This window comes from Ischnura elegans, chromosome 12 (assembly GCF_921293095.1).
Source record: "Ischnura elegans chromosome 12, ioIscEleg1.1, whole genome shotgun sequence".
In the NCBI taxonomy this organism is placed as follows: domain Eukaryota; kingdom Metazoa; phylum Arthropoda; class Insecta; order Odonata; family Coenagrionidae; genus Ischnura; species Ischnura elegans.
In genome coordinates, this window is record NC_060257.1 from 83,404,449 (window position 1) to 83,423,893 (window position 19,445).

Here is a 19,445-nt window from a genome sequence, read left to right on the forward strand (position 1 = left end):
TATTTAACTTTGCTTCCGTGCACGTGACTGCGTACAAAGTCACTTGTTCCTGCAGTGCTTTGTCGGGGCAAAATTTGATATAGCCCTAAGCATACACCTGAATGTCATCTTGAGCAGTGAAAGCTTTAATCAACCAATGTAAAATTCTTTACAGAACTACTTCTTGTTGTCCTTTCTCTCTAAGAAGATAATTATTTTTATATCAGGAGTAGTTAAGAGTGGGATCCCCCTCCTGACTCATTCCTTCATGTCTCACGTCAACTTCTTTTGATGTTTTCCAGGGCACTCGAATGGAGGAGCGATTGGACGATGCCATCAACGTCCTGAGAAACCACGCCGAGAGTCAGGCGCACGCTCAGGCGATTGCGTCGGCCGCAGCGGTGGTTGCGGCTGCTGCTGCCGTGGCGGCCACGTCTTCGTCTTCCTCGTCATCGCCGTCGTCGACCACTCCCTCGTCGGCATCCTCGTCAGCCAACAACGTGGTGGGTGGGGGAGCCCCACCCTCGGATCCAAACGGGCCGAACATAGCGCTGGCCCGTCATCCGCACCACCCCCCACCCCCTCCACACCACCCATCGCAGCACCATCACCACCACCATCACCACCACTCACATTCCAACGGGATCCTTGGCTACCACCATGCTGGGATGGACCCTCCACACCTGGTAAGCCATTCGTCACATTCCAAGATGGTGGTAAAATTGATTGTTTGAGGCGTACCTTTGTGAGAGCGATTCATTATTAAAATTAAAAAGAAGAACTTTGTGCTTTCACATGAATATTTATTCACAAATTTACGACCATGGTTTCAACGTTAGATGTCATCATCAGGTGAATCCATCACATCCTTTTATACCAGGCAAGGAGGGGGAGGGTGGAAGGTAGCTAGGTTGAACGGATTGGTCTACAGGGATGAAGGAGGGGAAAAGGACTTGGTCATACGGTAGAAAGAAGTTAGGGGGAGGAGGCTCCCTTTAGGGAGGGTACAGCAGGTGGAGGGGGGATTCGGGTGAGAGAGAGGCCGAAGGGTTCGTCATGTCATTCAGGGGTGGAGCTAAGAATTAAGGCTAGGGGGGTTTTAGGGTAACTATTACTTACGGGTGTGGAGGTATTGCATACCCACCAGGGTAAGCAGGAGTTGCGGGGGCCCTCCTCCACAAATTTTTAAGAATAATGGTTCAAAATGGCAAGTTTTACGGCTTTATGAGGGATATTTGATTAATCCTAACACTATTCTTTAAGTAATACTGATACAAATAAGTGAAATGGATTAAAATAAAAAAATTCTCTGAGCTCTGGGGGGGGAGGGTTTATTCCCCGAAACCTCCACTCGCTGCGCCACTGTTGTCATTAGCCCAGGAATTTAGGAGTGGGAGGCTTAAAAGAGGGGAGTGGGAGTCATATAAAAAGTCGTTTACAATGTTGTCATTGGAACCTAAATGCTGCAAAATTTCCATTTGTTCCAAAGCATCTAATCTAGGTCCTTAGGGTTCAAAATGAAGCACTTCAAAAACAAAATTACTTTGATGGCTGTTATCTAGCAAATGTTTTGCAAATTGTGAAGTGGTATTATTATTTTTCACGTGCGGGTTTGGTGTTCTTTCACCCGTTATTGAAATGGTTGCCCCGTTTACCCAACATACGGCGCGTTGCATTCACATTTTAACCTATACACCCCACTCCTTTCCTCTCTTGGGATGGGATCTTTTGTGAGGGACAGAATGTTCCTGAGGTTGGATTTATTGTAAAACGCAGCTTTAATTTTATCCTTGGGCACCTTTTTATAAATCTTCGGCCCGATGTTCTTTAAATAAAGGATTCTACGCCACTTGGCTGTGGATTCTTGTTGCGTTTGGGATCCATTAATTTCTCCCACTTTTTGTTTTCGTAATTGTTACCGATATAAACGAACAGCTAATTGATTTCAAGAGTTCAGCGGATGATGATGTCTGACGTTGAAACCACGGTCGTGTAAATGTGTGAATAAATATTCATGTGAATGCACAAAGTTCTTCTTTTTAATTTTAATTTCAAGATGGTTATTTGATTTCTTTTCGCATGCCAGTCTTGAAATAAGAGAGTTTAATCTCTAGATCATTCTCTTCATTGAATTCAAATGTGCGCCCTTGCGTATTTTCTGGTCCCAGCTCTTGCTGCTAGGGAAACTACTGTGCAACTTGTTTGCGCAGTTTGCCAGTAACTTCTCTGAGCATTTGTTCGCTCTCTCTCTCTCTCTTGAACGGCCTTCTAACAAGGATGCTTCTCTCGCGTTTGTAGTCTGCGACGTCTCGTCCGCTTCGCTTACACTTCTTAACGAATTAAACCAATTATTAAAAGGAGCTAACGTGCCTTTTTTCTTTGTAATCCAAAGCAATCAGCTTAGCTAGTGTTAGCTTACATTGCCCAAATGACACTGTGGGTTGGTTGGAAGTTGCATTCCGAGATGATCATTTGATTTCTTTTCAAGCTCAGTTGAAAACTCGTATCAAAAGAATTTTCTCTTTGGTTGAATAGTGATATTAACAAGGAAAATGCTTGTTTCACCTTCTAGTCCATGAAAAATTTGCAGAGAAAAATTGAAGTGGCTGTAATATTTGCTTTGTCTTAATATCTTAGGCGAGTCCTCACCATGGAGGATCAGCAGGGGTTAGTGGAGGAAATGCCGGAGCAACATATGCCACACTGAGCACAGCAATGACACCAACAGGTTCTACACCTGCTGCTGTCATAGACCCTGATGTAACCGTCAAAGTTGAAAGGATTCCTGGAGCACCAGCTTCCAGTAAGTTTTTGCTTAAAATTCTTTCTGTACTTAATAATTTTTATCTTTATTTTCAGTAATTGTGGTATTAAATTCGTCAATGGTTGGATAAACTGACACTTTTAATGAGGCAAAAACCTCCCTTCTAAGAAAGATACTTTTAAAAAGTATTTAAAGGGTTGTTATTCCACTATCCACCGTCTATGAAAAACTTCATTCCTTTCTTTTGCATCAAAGTAGAGTGGAATTTCACGTCAATATGTTTAATGTTTGTTACCTCAAATACCTCTGACCCATGAATATTTTGGATTATATGTAAACTTCTAAATTAATTGATGCTGTGATGTGTGTTCTGTTTTGGAAGGATGGTAGGTTGTAAAATTATTTTACCTTTTCAGTAGGAATATTACCTTTTTGGTTGAAAAGGGAGTTGATTAAGGTATATCATATTCTTAAGGGGCATTTTATCAGGAGAAGTAAGGCAACTTTAGTAATTTATGTGTACGTAATGTGCTATGATTTCATGTGGCATAAATTGATCCTCTCTGGAAACTTTTTCATGATGTTAGGGTAATCATCGAAAATATCATGAGTGTAATTATTCCAGATGTGAATAGCTGTCCTCCACTAAGGCATTAATTGCTTTTTCAGACGTGGAGAACCTTTCTTTCACCTTAAGCTTGGTAGCCTATGTACCAAATTGCAATGCCATATTCTAAATATGTTAAATATTCTATTGAGCTATGCTGTCTTATATTTCTGTGTTAGATGTCACTAAATGATTAAGTTATAACAAGCACCTATCATTTTGACCCGCTGGTTCCCTTAAGGTCACCAAAGTTGGGCCCACATAAGGGTGGTGTGGATGATAATTCAATATCTTAACCATGGTGCTCTTGTCTGCTGTCTGCAAGTGGCAGGCAGGCAAGGAGATCTGGGTTTGAATCCCAGCTAAGGCAAATCACTTTTTTTCATGCGGAATTTCTACCTTGTTGTGTTCCTCAATAGTTTGTGAGAACATTGTAATACTAGTGAATGAATGATTTCATTCCATTGATATTGTGGGCTGTTATTCTTTTCGTAGTTAACACCCATATTTGCATTTTTTTTTTTGACAGAAAAGCGAAAGGAGCCGTCGGAAGGAAGTAGTGGTACTTTGGACAGCAAGGTTGCGATTGCTGGTGTGGCTGGTAGTGCGTCTGGAGACTTGGCAGCTGTGGCCTCATCTGGCGTTGGAATGATTTCTGGCTCTGCTGTTGCCACAACTACATCATCCTCGTCGTCATCAAATGCTTCTGGAAACCTTGGGGTGGCAGCCGGTGGCCATAAGGGCAGCAAACGTTCTAGGAGGTAGTAAGTATCAATGCCTTCTTGGGCATTGGTTGTGCTGATCATTGTAGAAGACAAAGTAGTGACTCAGCCTGGGATTATTGGTGTCGGTACGCATTTACATATAAATCAAACACAGGAATATTATTCATGTAGAGAGTTGCAGCTTTATTTTATTGATGAAATATGATTGCTGACAGTTTTATTGTATTCTCCTCAAGGAGCCAGTTATGCTACTGTTCATCATCAAATAAGCTCTCTTCCAATAATCGGAATGTCATCTCACTGAGTAAAATTTTAAATTATGTGAAATCCTGTTTAGCTGGGTACTAAGAAGGTGTTAAACAAGCATTTGGTGTATCTTATAAAATACTTGTTAAATTTTACTTTGCTTCTTTGAAACCTCTTGTCCTAAGGAGTGGTGTCAAAATCTGGAAGTGGTTTGTCAATGCTAAGGCCTCTAAGAGATGTCAGTTAATTTTTTCTAATGGGTTTTAAAGTTCCTTTGAGGCTAAAGAAAGCTTTTTTAACCAAGGGAAAGTCTGTTTTTGTATTTTGTAAGACATGAGTTGTATTCACGGAGCCAAATGATATCATTAAGGAAAGCTGCCAGTCACTGTCTTAAATGGTATTCCTGTTTTGTGCTCAAAATTGCTGGTCACTTGTACAGAAAGTAGTACTGTCATTTTCAAACCACATGGCTACTGTTCAATTATTAGTGCATGTTATTATTTTGTCCCTTCTTACTTATGTACATTATTTTGCCCAAATAAGAAAGCCTATACAGTGAGTCCTCGTTCTACGTCACCCCGTTTAATGTCATTTCGCGATAACGTCACGAAAATTTTGAGACCGTCATTCGTTTATCGCACCTTTGTTTCGCGATAACGTCAGGTCTTTTAAATTTCGCGCGAGAAAAAATGCGAAGCGGCGGGCGTTGCAGGTTGTTCGTTTTGTGGGTGGTAATACAGTCAGTCTAAACAAAGTGTAAAACGGTGTGTTTATTGTCAATTTCGATTACGTTTAAAGCAAATTTTATGCAAAATGAATTCTTAGGTAGGTGCGCAAATGTTAAGTGCGTAAATGTCAAGTAAAGTTTTAGCAAATTTTACTTGACATAACGGTTTTCTGGAACCTGAAAAGTGATTTCTAGCAATTTTTCCGGGTAGAACTCGGAGTATTTGTCGTCACTTTTTCGCCGTGTTCTCAATAATCTTGGTTCCTGTAACTGCGACGATGTTTCAGCGATGATGATGCCCAGGTGACCACCATAGCGAAGCCGAAAAAACAAACGCGGGAAGATACAAAAAATGGAGAAGGATGTACGTCGCTGCTGGTATTGCCGTCAATGAAGACAGGGACTCGTGTTTATGCCATAGTTTGGCATTCCCATCGTAAGAAATGGCCCAAATATGATACGCTAAAATTTTTTCGCGTAGGCATTGTGAGGTCTAGGAGCCGATATTCACTTTCTACATTGTTTCTTATGGGATATATTGTGCTTCGATTAACGTCATTTCGTTTATCGTCACATTTTTCAGGAACGGTAAGTGACGTTAAACGAGGACCCACTGTACAGTGAAACCCCGATTTATCGTTCCCGCATTCATCGTTTTCCCGCATTCATCGTTCGCCGCTCCTGGTCCCAAATTAAGTTCCATAAAGACAATGTAATTTTTTCCCGCATCTATCGTTCCCCGAAGTATCGTTTTCCCGCATTGATCGTTTGAAGATCGCGGTCCCGTCAAATAATTTTCCCGCATTCATCGTTTGATAAAAATGAGACGAAGTGTTTACAACGTGTTATTTATGGCTAATAACAACAGGCACATAGTTTGAATCTTCCCCAGGAGATTGAAATGCGATAGGGAGAAGCAGAGTGCCGTGGGATAGTTACATTAGCGCATTTCCCAAGATTCGGTATCCCCCTCCTTTCTGCACTCGCCTCCCCCCGGTTGAAGCTTTGTTCTTCTCCGAAATAAAAAAAGGTCCCAGCTCGAACAGGGATCATATTACGACGACCTTAGCTTCGAAAGAAAATATCAAGTTACTCGAGAACAAAAGAAACCTTTTCCACGCCTCCCCCTTTCTCGACCGCTGACTTTTTTTTAGCTGACTCGCTTCAAAGATCCCCACCTCTGGAGGTCAACTGCTGCATGAATCACCGATTAGCCCAAAAGGTGTGTAAAAATTAATTTCGGCAATTGGTATTATACTTTTAATAGATTGAGATATTAGTGATGTGCACGTAATTTAAAAAAGAATGATACCAAACACAGCGTATTTCTAACGTTATTTTACCATTTTAAGCAAGGAAATAGTTGGAATAATAGGATGGTGATTTCTGGCGAATATCAATATCCTCGCAGCTGATAGTGAGCTTCAAGGCAGTCGATGCGGATTTTTTTCAAATAATTAACTATTTTTGGCCTTCATGATCCATCTCATAACCAATCACTGCGACGGCGAAATCAGTTGTTTGAGGCATAACACGCACATTTCTCTCGTAAATACGTGTACTTGAAATGGCATTTGATGGATAAGAATTTTTACATCAGACAGAAATGCATAATAGCAGTGAAAATTCCGAGTGGAGTGCAAACAATTTGTAGCAAGGCGGCTTGTTCCTTTAGGATATTAGAAAGAGAAATAAGTCGAATCAACAATATGACCTAAGTGTTTTGATAAAGTAATAATATTCCTGTAATCAGCTATAATCTCATTTGAATCCATTAATGAATATCATAATTCGAAAAAATCCAGCGGATCCTGGGACATAGGCAACCCGGACAACCATTCCCGTATTCATCGTTTTTTTCATCCATCCCCCTGAAAAACGACAGATCGAGGTTACACTGTATTTTCAAATGAGAAGGGCGCATTTCTTAAAGGCTTGCTATCTGTTTGCATTACAGAGAAAGTAGTTGGTCAAGCTGTCTCTCCAATCTTTTGTGCAGTTCTTTATTTCCCTTTTCTTCAAATTTCCTAGATTTTCTATTTGATTATTTAAGTATAAAAGGTGGTATGTGGGTGCTAACTGTTAGTCTTCATTCTACCCTCGACTGCAAGCTTTTTCTGATGTGCTTAATTCATTTTTTCGTATGTGATAGCTTGTGTTTAGTAGCACGTTGGAATAACTGATCATGTCTTTTATGTTAATTATTATGAAAAGCTAGTAGAATTTTTAATAGGTGCTCAAATACTAAAAATTGGCCTTTTAAATATTGATCTATGGATTTTGTGTAGTCTCTGATGTAATTAAGTAATGGCTGCACTTTTCGTTACTGTTGTGATAATTTTAATTCTACCTCAAAAAATTCATTTAAAAGCTATGTTTTATGATCATAATTCATTTCATGTCAATGTTTTCCTCTACTCATACCCATTCATTTACATTTTTAATTATTGGTGGAGTTGGACGCCCTCAGTCTTATTGAAAATGCTTTCATTTTATTAAAGTCATTGGAAGAAATTTGTGTGGATTCTGTACCTTGCATTATGGAGTGATATATATATATCAGTTGGATTTTCTGGCACATTGGTTTATAATTGTGTATGTGTGCATTTGAGTGAGTGATAGTCCATACTCACCAGTAGCCGTTGTGCCCCTTACTGTAGTTGCTCGAGTGCCGATGAGGAGGAGGACCCAGATACGAAGGCGCAACGAGAGAAAGAGAGGAGGCAAGCCAACAATGCGAGAGAAAGGTAATTAAACTTCCATTGATAATCATACATTTTCCAGGTCATGAAGTATTCTCTATGAGGGAGAAAAGCCTATGACCTCAAATTACGATGGATGTATTATCGAAACAAATATTCTTTGCATATTAGATCATAAGTTTGACCTCATTAGTTTTCCTATTGATTGTACATATCTGGAGCTCATACCCATCAGCAGATACAGATAAACCACTTATACCACTTCATACAGATGATCCACTTTTACAACTAGTAATTGATTTCACCATCAAAATGAAATTAAATCGTAATTGATCAAATTGTTTCGTGCTTTCAGTTAGAGGTTGTAGTCGAGCATCAATATATGCTAGAAGCTAAATTGCTTCAATTATTGAAGAAATCGCCAAATTTAAATAAATGAACAGTAGTTGCTAATACATACAGTGGAAGCCCGGTTTAGTGAGTTTGGCATTTTACGAGAATCGCGTTTTACAGTCCTAAGTTTTACATCTAAAATAAATCGGATGTATTAAATATGTTGATACTCAACTAGATTGTGCCTGATAATGACTATTTACCTGTTTAACTTCGTAAAATACCACGGAAACGAAAGAAAAACTGTAAATATGAACGATTATGAGACTTTGTTGGGTATATTCAAAACCTTTGGATACAACAAGTGCTCAGTTTAGGGAGTGATTTCCTTGAGATTATGAGCACTCGTTAAACTGGGCTTCTACTGTACTTCATAAGGCTATCAATTGGCTATTGTGCTGCCACTACTGACCATTCGAATTGCGAGTGTATGAAAAATAACTAGCTTTCTCAATGACTGATTCATATGGAGCTGCTGATTGGCCATATTTACTTTTGAAATCACCAAAAAACTGACAAAAAGTAAGATTATTGTAAAGTATACAATTTTTTTTGCAAAATTCCTTGAAAAGAAGTAATTTCATGAGACAAGGCCAACTTTTTATAATGCTCATCAAAAGTTTTCCTTAAGCTGGAGTGTGCTCATTGGTGGTATTTACTAATGTATTTAAATGCAATTTTTGGGGTGAGCATGACATATGTTTGTTCTTTGAGAGCTCTTCATTATACCGGAGTTCGTAAGTTTTAGTGTATTTAGATGGTATTATCATCAATGAAATATGTTCAATATCTATATGTGTGTATTTTTATTATTTTAAATCCTAGGATAAGAATCCGAGACATTAATGAAGCATTGAAGGAGTTGGGTCGAATGTGTATGCAGCACTTAAAGACAGACAAACCACAGACGAAGCTTGGGATTCTTAACATGGCTGTGGAGGTGATAATGCAACTGGAACAGCAAGTCAGAGGTGAGTCATTGCATTTTACACATAGTGGGTTTTGTGGATAATATCATGGAATTTTGGTCTGTCAGAGTTTTAATCTTTTGTTCTTTCCTATAACTCCAAATGTTGTCATTCTGGCCTTCAAATTAAACAATGAACATTGAGTTTTTGCCTAAATTTCTAATAATTATAGAGTGAGTGCCAAGCCTTTAGAAGTTTTTAGCTAAATTCTAATGTTCTAGAATATCTTAACTATTTTTAATTAAAAATAAGAGCCTGTGTAAAACAATTTTCATATAGTATAGAAACAGATACATTCCACTAAGTAGTGTTGGCTAAGGTTTTATTGTGTTTGCTAAAACCAAGGTTAGCTGATAGAAATTATTGGAATGTTTGCTGGTGAACCAGTATCAATCAATTCCTCAAAATTTTACCATATATTTGTTGTACATCGGAGGACGATATTATTGCTGAAATACCATAATAGAAATTGGCCTTTTATCATCATCATTAGTCAACAATCCTAAGATTGTTTTGACGCAGCTCTCTATTCGTCTCTCCTATCCGTTGACCTTATCATAGCAACGTATTTTTTCTCTTTTACATCCTTTATAACCTGTCCGATATAAGTCATTCGGGGCCGTCCCTTGCCCTTTTTCCCTTCCACCTGTCCTTCAACGATTGTTTTCATTAGGCAGTCTTTTTATCATTATTCATTTTTATGTAGTATTTTTGTGCTCTGCTCTCATATGCACCTGTGCATTTTCATTGATTCTATAAGCTGGTCATGTTCATAAAATCATATTTGCATTCTATATATTTTTTGTGTGGCTGCCTGCTCATCGTTGGTATTTTATTTCTTCAGAGAGGAACCTGAATCCGAAAGCTGCATGCTTGAAGCGCAGAGAGGAGGAGAAGGCGGAGGATGGTGGTCCCAAATTGGGAGGCGGGGTCCCTCCCCCGCCTCCGCATCACCACTTAGGTGGAGGAGGGGGAGGCGGCGTGATGGGACCTGGGGGGCCTCAGGCGACGCACCTACACCACCACCAGCAACCCCCGCCAACGCACATGGGACCTGCACCTTTTGGAAGTGGCATCCAGGTAGGTCAGGGAACTGGAGAATCACATTCACACATTGGTGTACTTACTGCCTCTCTCAAGGCCGTTTTACACGGGGCACGTATTTGCACAATCTGACGTGTGTACGAAGGCACAGTCAAAATTGCGTCGTGTAAAGCAGTGAATTGCTAGAACACATGCGAGAATGCGTGGATGCGAGATGGTAAAATAGCCCCTGTTCTAATGTCGTTCATGCATTCGCGCAATTCCTCGCCATTTTAGAAATAAATGCAGCTCTAACCTGTGCAATTCCGTGCCCTGTGTAAAACGGCCTTCACGGCTTACTGGAGAATCATATTCACTCTACTCATTGATGTACTAACTGTCTTACGGCTCTCACGTTGTGATGTTAAAATCCCTCAAATATTATAAACTTCCTTGAAACCTCAATTTGGTATTGCCCCTCCTTATTACATGTCTCCTCTCTTAAACTTCCTTTTTAACAATCTCCTTCTTTTTCATCAACAATGTATAGCAACGTTAATTTTTTTTAAGAATATGGGGATTAGCCACGGTGAAATCTTTACAGTCACCCGCAATGCACACATTGCAAATAATCTGCAGAGAAGAAATCATTTGCCTTGACCAGGATGATTTTTTCTCTGTGGATTTTTTGCACAATATAGCAATGTTTCTTTTAACAAAAAATAAACAATCTAAAAAATCAGCCTAGCAATGCATACATTAGCTTATGAATTATTAAAATAAAAAACCCCTACATTGAACGAAATTAAATAAATGAAGATAAATAAAAATGGAGCTTGACTAAGCATGACGTTACAACAGCCAAATTCAGAAAAGCCTTGCTTTACGATTTTAATCATGGTAAGGTGAGTCAGCACTATTCCATGATAGGAACAAGTTTAAACAAGGCCAGTGCCAGTCCATTCATTGTGCATGACTGATTATACTTATGAGAAACCTGATTGTTTATTTTTTAATTATTTAAAATGTTATTTTATTAATCATTACAATTTGATTGATCTGATATTCTGCAAAGGTACATTTTTCGGAAAATGTCATCATATTTCTTCGTTCGAATAGGTTATTTGGTCAAACATCAAAACAGTAAGCATTCATTTTACTCAAGCTGACAAAGGAAATATTTTGTACCTGTATATATTAATGAATTCTATAGTCTTCTTTGTAACATATTTGACACTGGCTATAGAATAAGTGATACATTGTTTAGCTGAAGATGATTTGTGTTAGAGCAAGGCAACATTCATTTTGGTCTTGTCTAAGGCTCCAAATTACCTGTATCATTGCATATTTCACACATACTAATATGATAAGAAATGCGATTTGTTAGCAGACAAAGCATAGCATGTGCAATGAATGGCATTGTGTTTGCAAAGTCAAAATCTGTGTAGTTTGAAATTTGAAAATGGTTAGGCAAAGTCTGGGCAGATGGTGAAGTGATGAATCCATAATTTAGTAAACCCATCGTAAACTAAGGGTTTACTGTACACAGTTGCTTTTGCCGCGGGCTACTAACGGTTCTCCAAACTTGACCAACATCTCCCATAAAATTTATCATGTTGTCTACCTGACTGGTATGGAGTGTTTCTACAATTTTTCAAAACAGTGGGAAAAATTATTCTCCTCGTAAATTTGTCTTCAATGAATTTTTTTTACCACTGTGCTTCGTGCTTATTCAGCTGTACTTTGTATGAATTTATGAAAAACACTTTGGAGAACTCCACAGTTTGGTCGTGATGAACTGGGTTTTTATGTTTAACCCATTAGTGCATGGCGTCCGATATATCGGACGTATGTATTTTATTTTGTTATGGGCTCCAGTTGACTTGCGCTACATTTTAATACTGTATTAAGTTCAAATGGATGTCTGTCTTCACGCCCCCTCCCTCCCCCCCCACTAATATTTTAGTTTACTCATTGAATTTATCGACTAAAGAAGTATTTATGTGAGACATGGCACACGTCCGATATATCGGATGCTATGCACTATGGGTTAATATCAGCATGTGGTACATGCACATGAGCTTGCTTGATCAGATTCGAAAGTAACCGTTTTCATTAAAGCTGAGGAAAAGTTATAGAGTGCTCGGCCCGATTTCCATAAATTTCTTTCAAGTGAAATGCTGAAAATTTTATTTCCCAGCTTGATACATTTGCACACCTTTTTCGTGTGAATTCATGTAGGGAAGAGGGCTGAAGGGTATTGGAGTATGGGGGAAGGAATTTAGATGGGGTTTTGGCTTGGGGTCACTGAGGGTTGGTATGTAAAGCCTGAATCACACTATCATTTGCTTTTGTCACGAAAAGTGATCACTGGAGCAATCGCTTTTGGCGACTGGAAAAGTGATCGCTCGAGTGATCATTTTCTGAATCACTCGTTCCCTCCAGCCGTGGCTCTTTGCATCATTTCCAATGTCACAGCTCATTGTCACAGGCCCTGCATCATGAAAATATATAGCGTGTTCATGTGTACCTATTTCGTTCCCACAATTGTCAAACGTTGCGCTGCAATCGCTCCATGCAGGCATGCGCTCTGATTGGCTGATATGGGGTTTTAGCGACGGAAAAAGCGACCAGACTAGTAATGAAAAAAGTGATGGGAATCCTCATCATTGGGGTGATCACAATAAACAGTTGCTGGCGACGATCATTTGTGAGTGATCACTCGGAAAATAACGGATAAAATGATTGTGTGATTCAGGCTTAAGACTTTGGAATGCTAATGAGTGGGCCCAGTGGCGCCGACTCCATTGGGGTTAAGGGGGCTCGAGCCCCCTCAAAAATTCGTTATAGATGTGAGGAAAAAATGTGTCGATTTTCCACGGAGTGTGCAGATCTCGATATTCGAGTTAAGAGGGTTCTAATGTTGATCATATGACTCTTATAAAATGCTTAAAAAACTTAAAACTCACTAATTATAAAACTTCTTGGGGCAAGATCCCTGGTTTGGGCCCCCCGAATATTTTTTGTAAGTTGGCGTCCCTGAGTGGGCCAATTATTAGGGTCACCTACTATTTTTAGCATTTCCTCTATTTTGGGACAAATATGAGATCAGAAAACTATTGAAAAATGGTGTAGAGTTTTCTCTGGTTAGTTGGAACAGTATGGCATTGTTAAGAGGTCAGTTATTGGGATTATTTATGTACATACTAATCTCCAGAAGAGTATATTTTTCCAATCCTGGAAACAGAAGTTTTATTCACTCAATTGCATTGGATCAAATAATTTTTTATAGGTGAATTTGATTTTTTGTACTTGTTAAGGTGTGGATGCTAGTGTTGGAATTCCATTCAATTTTTCCTGTATTATATTCCCTTGTAAATTCAAAACATACCACAGACTCTTCTTTGACACAGTTCCAATTTTAAAAAAACTTTCAAATTTTCATGATGCCTAGAAGAATACTCTTTAGTGTTATTTCTACTTAAATCCGGTAAAATTCTAGAGAAAATTATGGATTCAGTGGTTGTTTCTTATTCTTAACCCGTCAGCACCCAGATTTTCTTTAAATTCACACATATTTCTCTTTTAAAAAATGTGACACGTATGAGCTCAACACAATGAACACAATTCAAACTGGCTGAATAATAGAGGAAACCTTCTACTGAGTATGTGCACCGAAATGTACGCTAAAATTCACATATTAACTGTATTGCAGGAGTATTGGCTCAACACTGCACTGGGTGCCATATGGCACTCGTGGGTGTTGACGGGTTAACTTAGATGATAAAATTGTTTTCATTTTTTAAAAATTATTTTACTCATTTATCGTTTTGTGTAATGTTTGTGTATAGACGAGTATGGGGTATTTTGCATAAATGAGGCAAAGGTTCAACTACAGTGGTTAATGTATTATTCTCAATGTGACTTAATTCACTGGAATGTATTGTAAGTGAGGTGAGGGTGTGTTCATGACTTTTCACATGCTTATTTTCTTTAAACTTACTGATCTAGGGCCAGCAGCCCCCTTTGTCGCATGGTCAGTCGCCGGCACAGTAGCAGGAGGCATGGTCCAGGTGAAGAGACAGAACCTATAGCTAGCACAAAGCAAGAAGAGGAGAGTGGAGCGTCAGGGCTAGCTCCCAAATGGAAGAAGGTATAAGGGGCCAGGAGTCCACAAAGGGGCTTGCGCTACTAACGTAAGATAGCCCCCTTCCGGCTGGCGTTGTATTATATGAAGTGATTGCCCTTTCATCTTGCCCACTCGCAGGCAGCCCGGAGCCACTCTCGCTCATGCGTAATTATGTAGCCGCGTTGTCACGAGGGTGATGTGCTGCGCTAATGGTTGCCAGGTGCAGGCACAATGCTTTCAGTGTCTTGAAGGACTAGACACCTGCGCGCCCTTTCTGCCTTTCACATCCAGAAGTGAGACTGTGCGGAAGATCTGTAAAGTGGAACAGTAGTGCGTCCTGATTCGTTAGCCTAAGGATTTGATTACCCGCGCATTGGAAAGAGTTGTATGTTTGCTGGTACTGAGGAGTGGGGTCTGTTGTGATTGGCAGTAGCAAGAGGAGTAGACAAGAATGGCCGTGCGTCTGTGCATCGTTCGGATGGTCTGCATGCGCAAATGATAAAAAATTTTCTTGAGAGAGTATCGCATGTGTTTCTGTGCGCAGATGTCAGTGTGATGCCTGTGGACATATTTTCACTTCACGGTTTGCTTCACGTGAGTGGAGAGCTGCGTGGTGTTTTGAAGACATGAAGAAAAAGAGTTGTTATTTCACTTGGGCAGCTTATTTTGAGGGTGTTTCCTTGATTCCCTTGTCATGATACACTCAGTGTGACCACTTATTTGGTGAAATTGCTTTCATATTGGCCAACCTTCAGCTTTGTCAAGGCAATAAGCATTCCCAATTGCTTGAGTACTTATTGATGGGCGGAAACAAAGGGAGAAAGCATTATTTATTCTTGTTGCTTTACCCAGAGCCTGAGGTGTGTGAAAACTTACAGAAAGAGTCAGTTGTTGCGATTAATTGAACTCCCACTTGGTAATCGTTCAGTTTTCATGGTGCTGTGGGCCATTATATATTCTCTTAAAGTAAAGGTCATTGAGTTTTATCATTGAAATTTTAATATAAAAGAGTTTATTATTGTTTGCATGCCATAAAATTTCCGTACTTTTTTATAATTGTCTTCCCACAATTTTTCTCATTATAAATGGGGCTAGGGAGAGCTCTTTGAGGCAGCAGATTCGAACATATTGAGTGGAAAAACTAATAAGTGCAGCTCAGATTTTATTGATTACATTAGGTCCTTATTTATTTGGAAAATATCTTTTTTTATGCACTTTTCAAATAATTGTTGATTAAAATCCAGTTTTAACGAATGGGAAATCAATGCCTGACTGACAGTTACCAAAACTCTTTGTTTTTTGAACTCCAATATTTTGCTGCAGTCAAATGGAGTCTTTGTTTACCGTGAGCCCTTTTCTTTGATGAAAAAAATTGGACACTTCTTGAATATATCTTAGATTTTGTCAATTGATCTTGCAAGTTTTTTTTTCACCTCAGGCAGATACTTTAATTTTATTATAAATAAATCAATATATAAATATATATATATAGAATCAACTCCATGTATAAAGAATTACTTTCTTGAAATTCTTATTTGAATTTCAATAATTGACTTCAATTTCATTATTTTAGCAATCAATGTTTTGTTTTTCATGGTAGCTTAATTTTATTTTACATTTTATAAGTTTTGTGTAGATATCATTTCTCATAGGCTATTTTAATTCTGCTGTATCGTAAACTATTTTATCACTTTTCCATTATCAGGTTTTAACTTTATAGAGGTTGCATTTTGTGTCTTGTTTGGTTTTATCCAGCATTAGATATTTTATGCATGTCAGATTTTTCTATGCCATTAGCTGGAAAGAACAAAGCGGAGGAACAAATGTTTAAATTTCTTTTAAATGTGTTATGTTGAATGTATGAACAACATGAGTTGAGTGAAAGAATGATTTAAGTGTGTGTTTTCGATAAATTTCAAAGACAATGTAGGTGGCATGCTTGTGAAAAAAATTGAATTCAGTGATGCATATTCATATTGTTTTATGTGAAAGCTCTCGTACTTTTACTTGAATGAATTTTCTGTCTTATTGACTTGTGAATTGAATGCAAGACATAGCGGGTGGTATTGTGGTTCAAACGATTATATTTCTACCATGTCCGTAAATCTCCGTTTTCTACCTGAATATCATTTTGCTACAAGAAAGTTAGCCAAAACTATTTGTTTGTCTCTACAATGCAGGATAGTCTATTGAAAATGTCAGCAAATATGTATAACGAACTCAATGCTTTGGTAAAATCATTTGCTCTCTTTCAGATTGAAACCTCTTGAATGAGGAAATTCTTTAAAACTTACTTTTACAAATATTGTTTCATCTGTTTCAATTGGTTCTGTGTGAGCCTATATGTCATATTCGAAATATCATGGAATGATTTTTTATTACTGATATTTTGAGAGACTTATTGTCTTTTTTCGTACACCAAATTATGTCTGTTTAAGATTGTCATATTGGTTGTTCACTCCATAAAAACCAGAAAGCTTTTATGTTCCATTGATATGGCAACAATCATCTTATTGATATGGAAAAATTACATTTTTAAGACTTTATGAACACGCTCAAATTTTTTTCAGAGAAGATTTTCGTTACTTAATATCGTTTTTTGGTATATTTTATTATATTCATCTAAGAAAATTGAGTGAACATTTTCAAGTTTTTTTCTTTCCACTTAATTTATTTTTACTCTATTAATCAATGCCATGTTTTATGCATTAATTTCTTCTATATTTTACAGATTTTTTCTGAATATTTATTTTATTAATGGATATTAAGCTGACAAATGTGGTTCTGATCAGATATTATTTGATAATTTAAACGAACATTCTACCTAGGTACTTTAGGTTTGAAAATGCCATGAAATGGAATCATGATTAGCTTTGCTACTTAAAATGACTCTCTTTTCTATGATCACAGTGCATAAAAAATGCTATGCCTTGTTTAAAGTTCAACCATTATGTGTTATGAGTATCTCATGTCATTTTTTTAAATCATAATGGATAGCAATGATTGTGTTTATAAGATTTGTGAAACACTTTTTCAACTGTTTAGGCTCCTACTTACATTGGAATCAATTTTTGAGAAAATTTTTAAGTATATCTTGTGTTTCACTGTAATTGTTTATATGAATTATGTGGCTGCATTATTTGAAGATCAGTTGCCTTGATGTTTTTCCTGGGCAATTTTATGCATGTGTAATTGTCAAAAACTTGTTACATTAGATATGGAGAAATATCGAATGATTTATCATGAATTATAATGAAAATTACATTGTTTTTTTTTAATGTAATTATTTTGTTCTAGCTGAATATATGTTGAAGTGGGATACAAGACAGTTTGACCAATCATGGTTATTTCACTAATATCCATTGTTAGTACGTGAGTTTTGAGTTACATTATTTAAATATTTGTAGGAATGCATTTTTACCTAACAACTGACAGTGAATTTGTGTGCAAGAAGATAAGTTGGTTGCAAATATTTACAGCTAGTGAGATGCAAATTGTGGGCTAATCGTGTGTCTAGCAAGCTGTATGTCCCTTGTGAAAACATAAGTCAGTGTTGCACTGAGTCATAAAGTGAGATGAGATAATTTTATTGGACACCGTTCGTAAAAAAAAATGAAAAATCATGACCTGATGCCAGGCATTGTAAATGATTCCTGTAACATGTATCATATATATAATGTATTTTTCTTTAAGCTGTAATGGATCCTTATTGAGATACTAAGTACAGTAATAGCCCTCTACACCTGAGAGACTTCACCTGCTCTGTAGGATTTTATCACTACAGCCCCACCCTATCACATGCAAGAGCCTCTCACAGCAAGCAAACAATGTGTTCAAGTATTCACAATGGCAATCAGGACTGCATTGCGAGGAAAAAAAACCCTTACAACAACAACTATTATGTAAATCTATAGTGTAATCGTGGGGATAACATTGCTATGTTTGAAATGCCACATTACTCTTTTTCACATATTGTTATATCAAAAAGAGTTAAGAGTGGGTCAATACCCAGTTCTTTTAATGGAAGATCCGAATGAAAGATAATAAATGTGCCATTTTTCCATAAGTGTGTGTTTATTTTTACAATGATAAGCTTGGAACGCAAAATCTACCCCTTAATGTATATTCGAATTCTGTATGTTGTATTCTGTTCTACATATGAGCCTCACTGCCAGCAATCACTGTGCTCAGTGTGAATATGTAGTTAAGTGCAGTGGCACAGCTAGGGGGGGGGGGGTTTGGGGGATAACCCCCCCCCCCCCCCCCCCCCCCCAGAGCTCAGGGAAATTTTTAAGTTTAATCCATTTTACTTGATTAGATTGATATTACTAATAGAATAGCGTAAGGATTAATAGAATATCCCTCAGAAAGCCGTAAAACTCACCATTTTAAACCATTTATCTTAAAATTCCACAATTTACTAATCTCGCACCTACCGCTTATCCTGGTGGGTATTCCATACCCCCACACACCCCGGTATTAGTTGCACTTAAACCTCCCCCAGCCTTAATTCCTGGCTGCGCCCCTGGTTAAGTGGCCCAACCGGTGATGATGGTGAGTTGCACTCAGGTGTGTGCCAGCTCACTCATGTGAAAATATACACCAGTATACATACACAGAGTGGAATTCTGTAGCTTGGAGTGCTGGAGACAGGGGTGCAGCTAGGAATTAAGGCTGGGGGGGAGGGGGTTTAGGTGCAACTAATACCGGTGTGTGTGAGGGTATGGAATACCCACCTGGGTGAGCGATAGGTGCAGAATTAATAAGTTGCTGAAATTTAAGATAAATGGTGAGTTTTATGGCTTTCTGAGGGATTTTTTATTAATCCATACACTATTAACCCTGCAGGACTCGCGCCCCTTTTTGGAACGCGAGTACTCGCGCTGAGCCTGTCAGGCTCAATTTTCTTTTTCAAGTCCTCACATGTTAAAGTCGCTTTTTTTTACTCTTCTTTTGTTTAAATCTAACTAATAATGCTGAAATGGTCCAATTCATGAAAATCAAGTCCATTTACGTCTGATAAAATATGTTATTATTTCTTCATATCGAGTGTGATATAAGATAAATTACCATTACTTGTTATTGATTTATTGACTCGTAAAACCACTACACAGTGTTGATATTAGGACAGAATGAATATTATAAGGCAAAATTAGCTATGATCATTATTCTGCAAGTATGC

At 38.0% G+C, this 19,445-nt stretch overlaps 1 protein-coding gene across 10 annotated transcripts in view; it reads left to right on the forward strand.

The window, feature by feature from the left end:
- The window catches only part of LOC124169766 (protein daughterless), a 196,708-nt gene extending 178,379 nt beyond the window's left edge, over positions 1-18,329 (forward strand). For 6 of the 10 annotated variants that reach the window (XM_046548477.1, XM_046548478.1, XM_046548484.1 and 3 more), the window contains 7 exons: positions 282-665; positions 2,617-2,782; positions 3,880-4,114; positions 7,706-7,795; positions 8,969-9,114; positions 9,956-10,191; positions 14,146-18,329. In XM_046548477.1, the coding sequence (XP_046404433.1) occupies positions 282-665; positions 2,617-2,782; positions 3,880-4,114; positions 7,706-7,795; positions 8,969-9,114; positions 9,956-10,191; positions 14,146-14,190 (1,302 nt within the window). In that variant the 3' untranslated portion in view covers positions 14,191-18,329. Of the gene's footprint in view, positions 1-281; positions 666-2,616; positions 2,783-3,879; positions 4,115-7,705; positions 7,796-8,968; positions 9,115-9,955; positions 10,192-14,139 lie in introns of all 10 variants that reach the window. The other 4 variants (XM_046548483.1, XM_046548479.1, XM_046548480.1 and 1 more) reach the window with 4 other exon arrangements.
- The last annotated feature ends 1,116 nt before the right edge of the window (positions 18,330-19,445 follow it).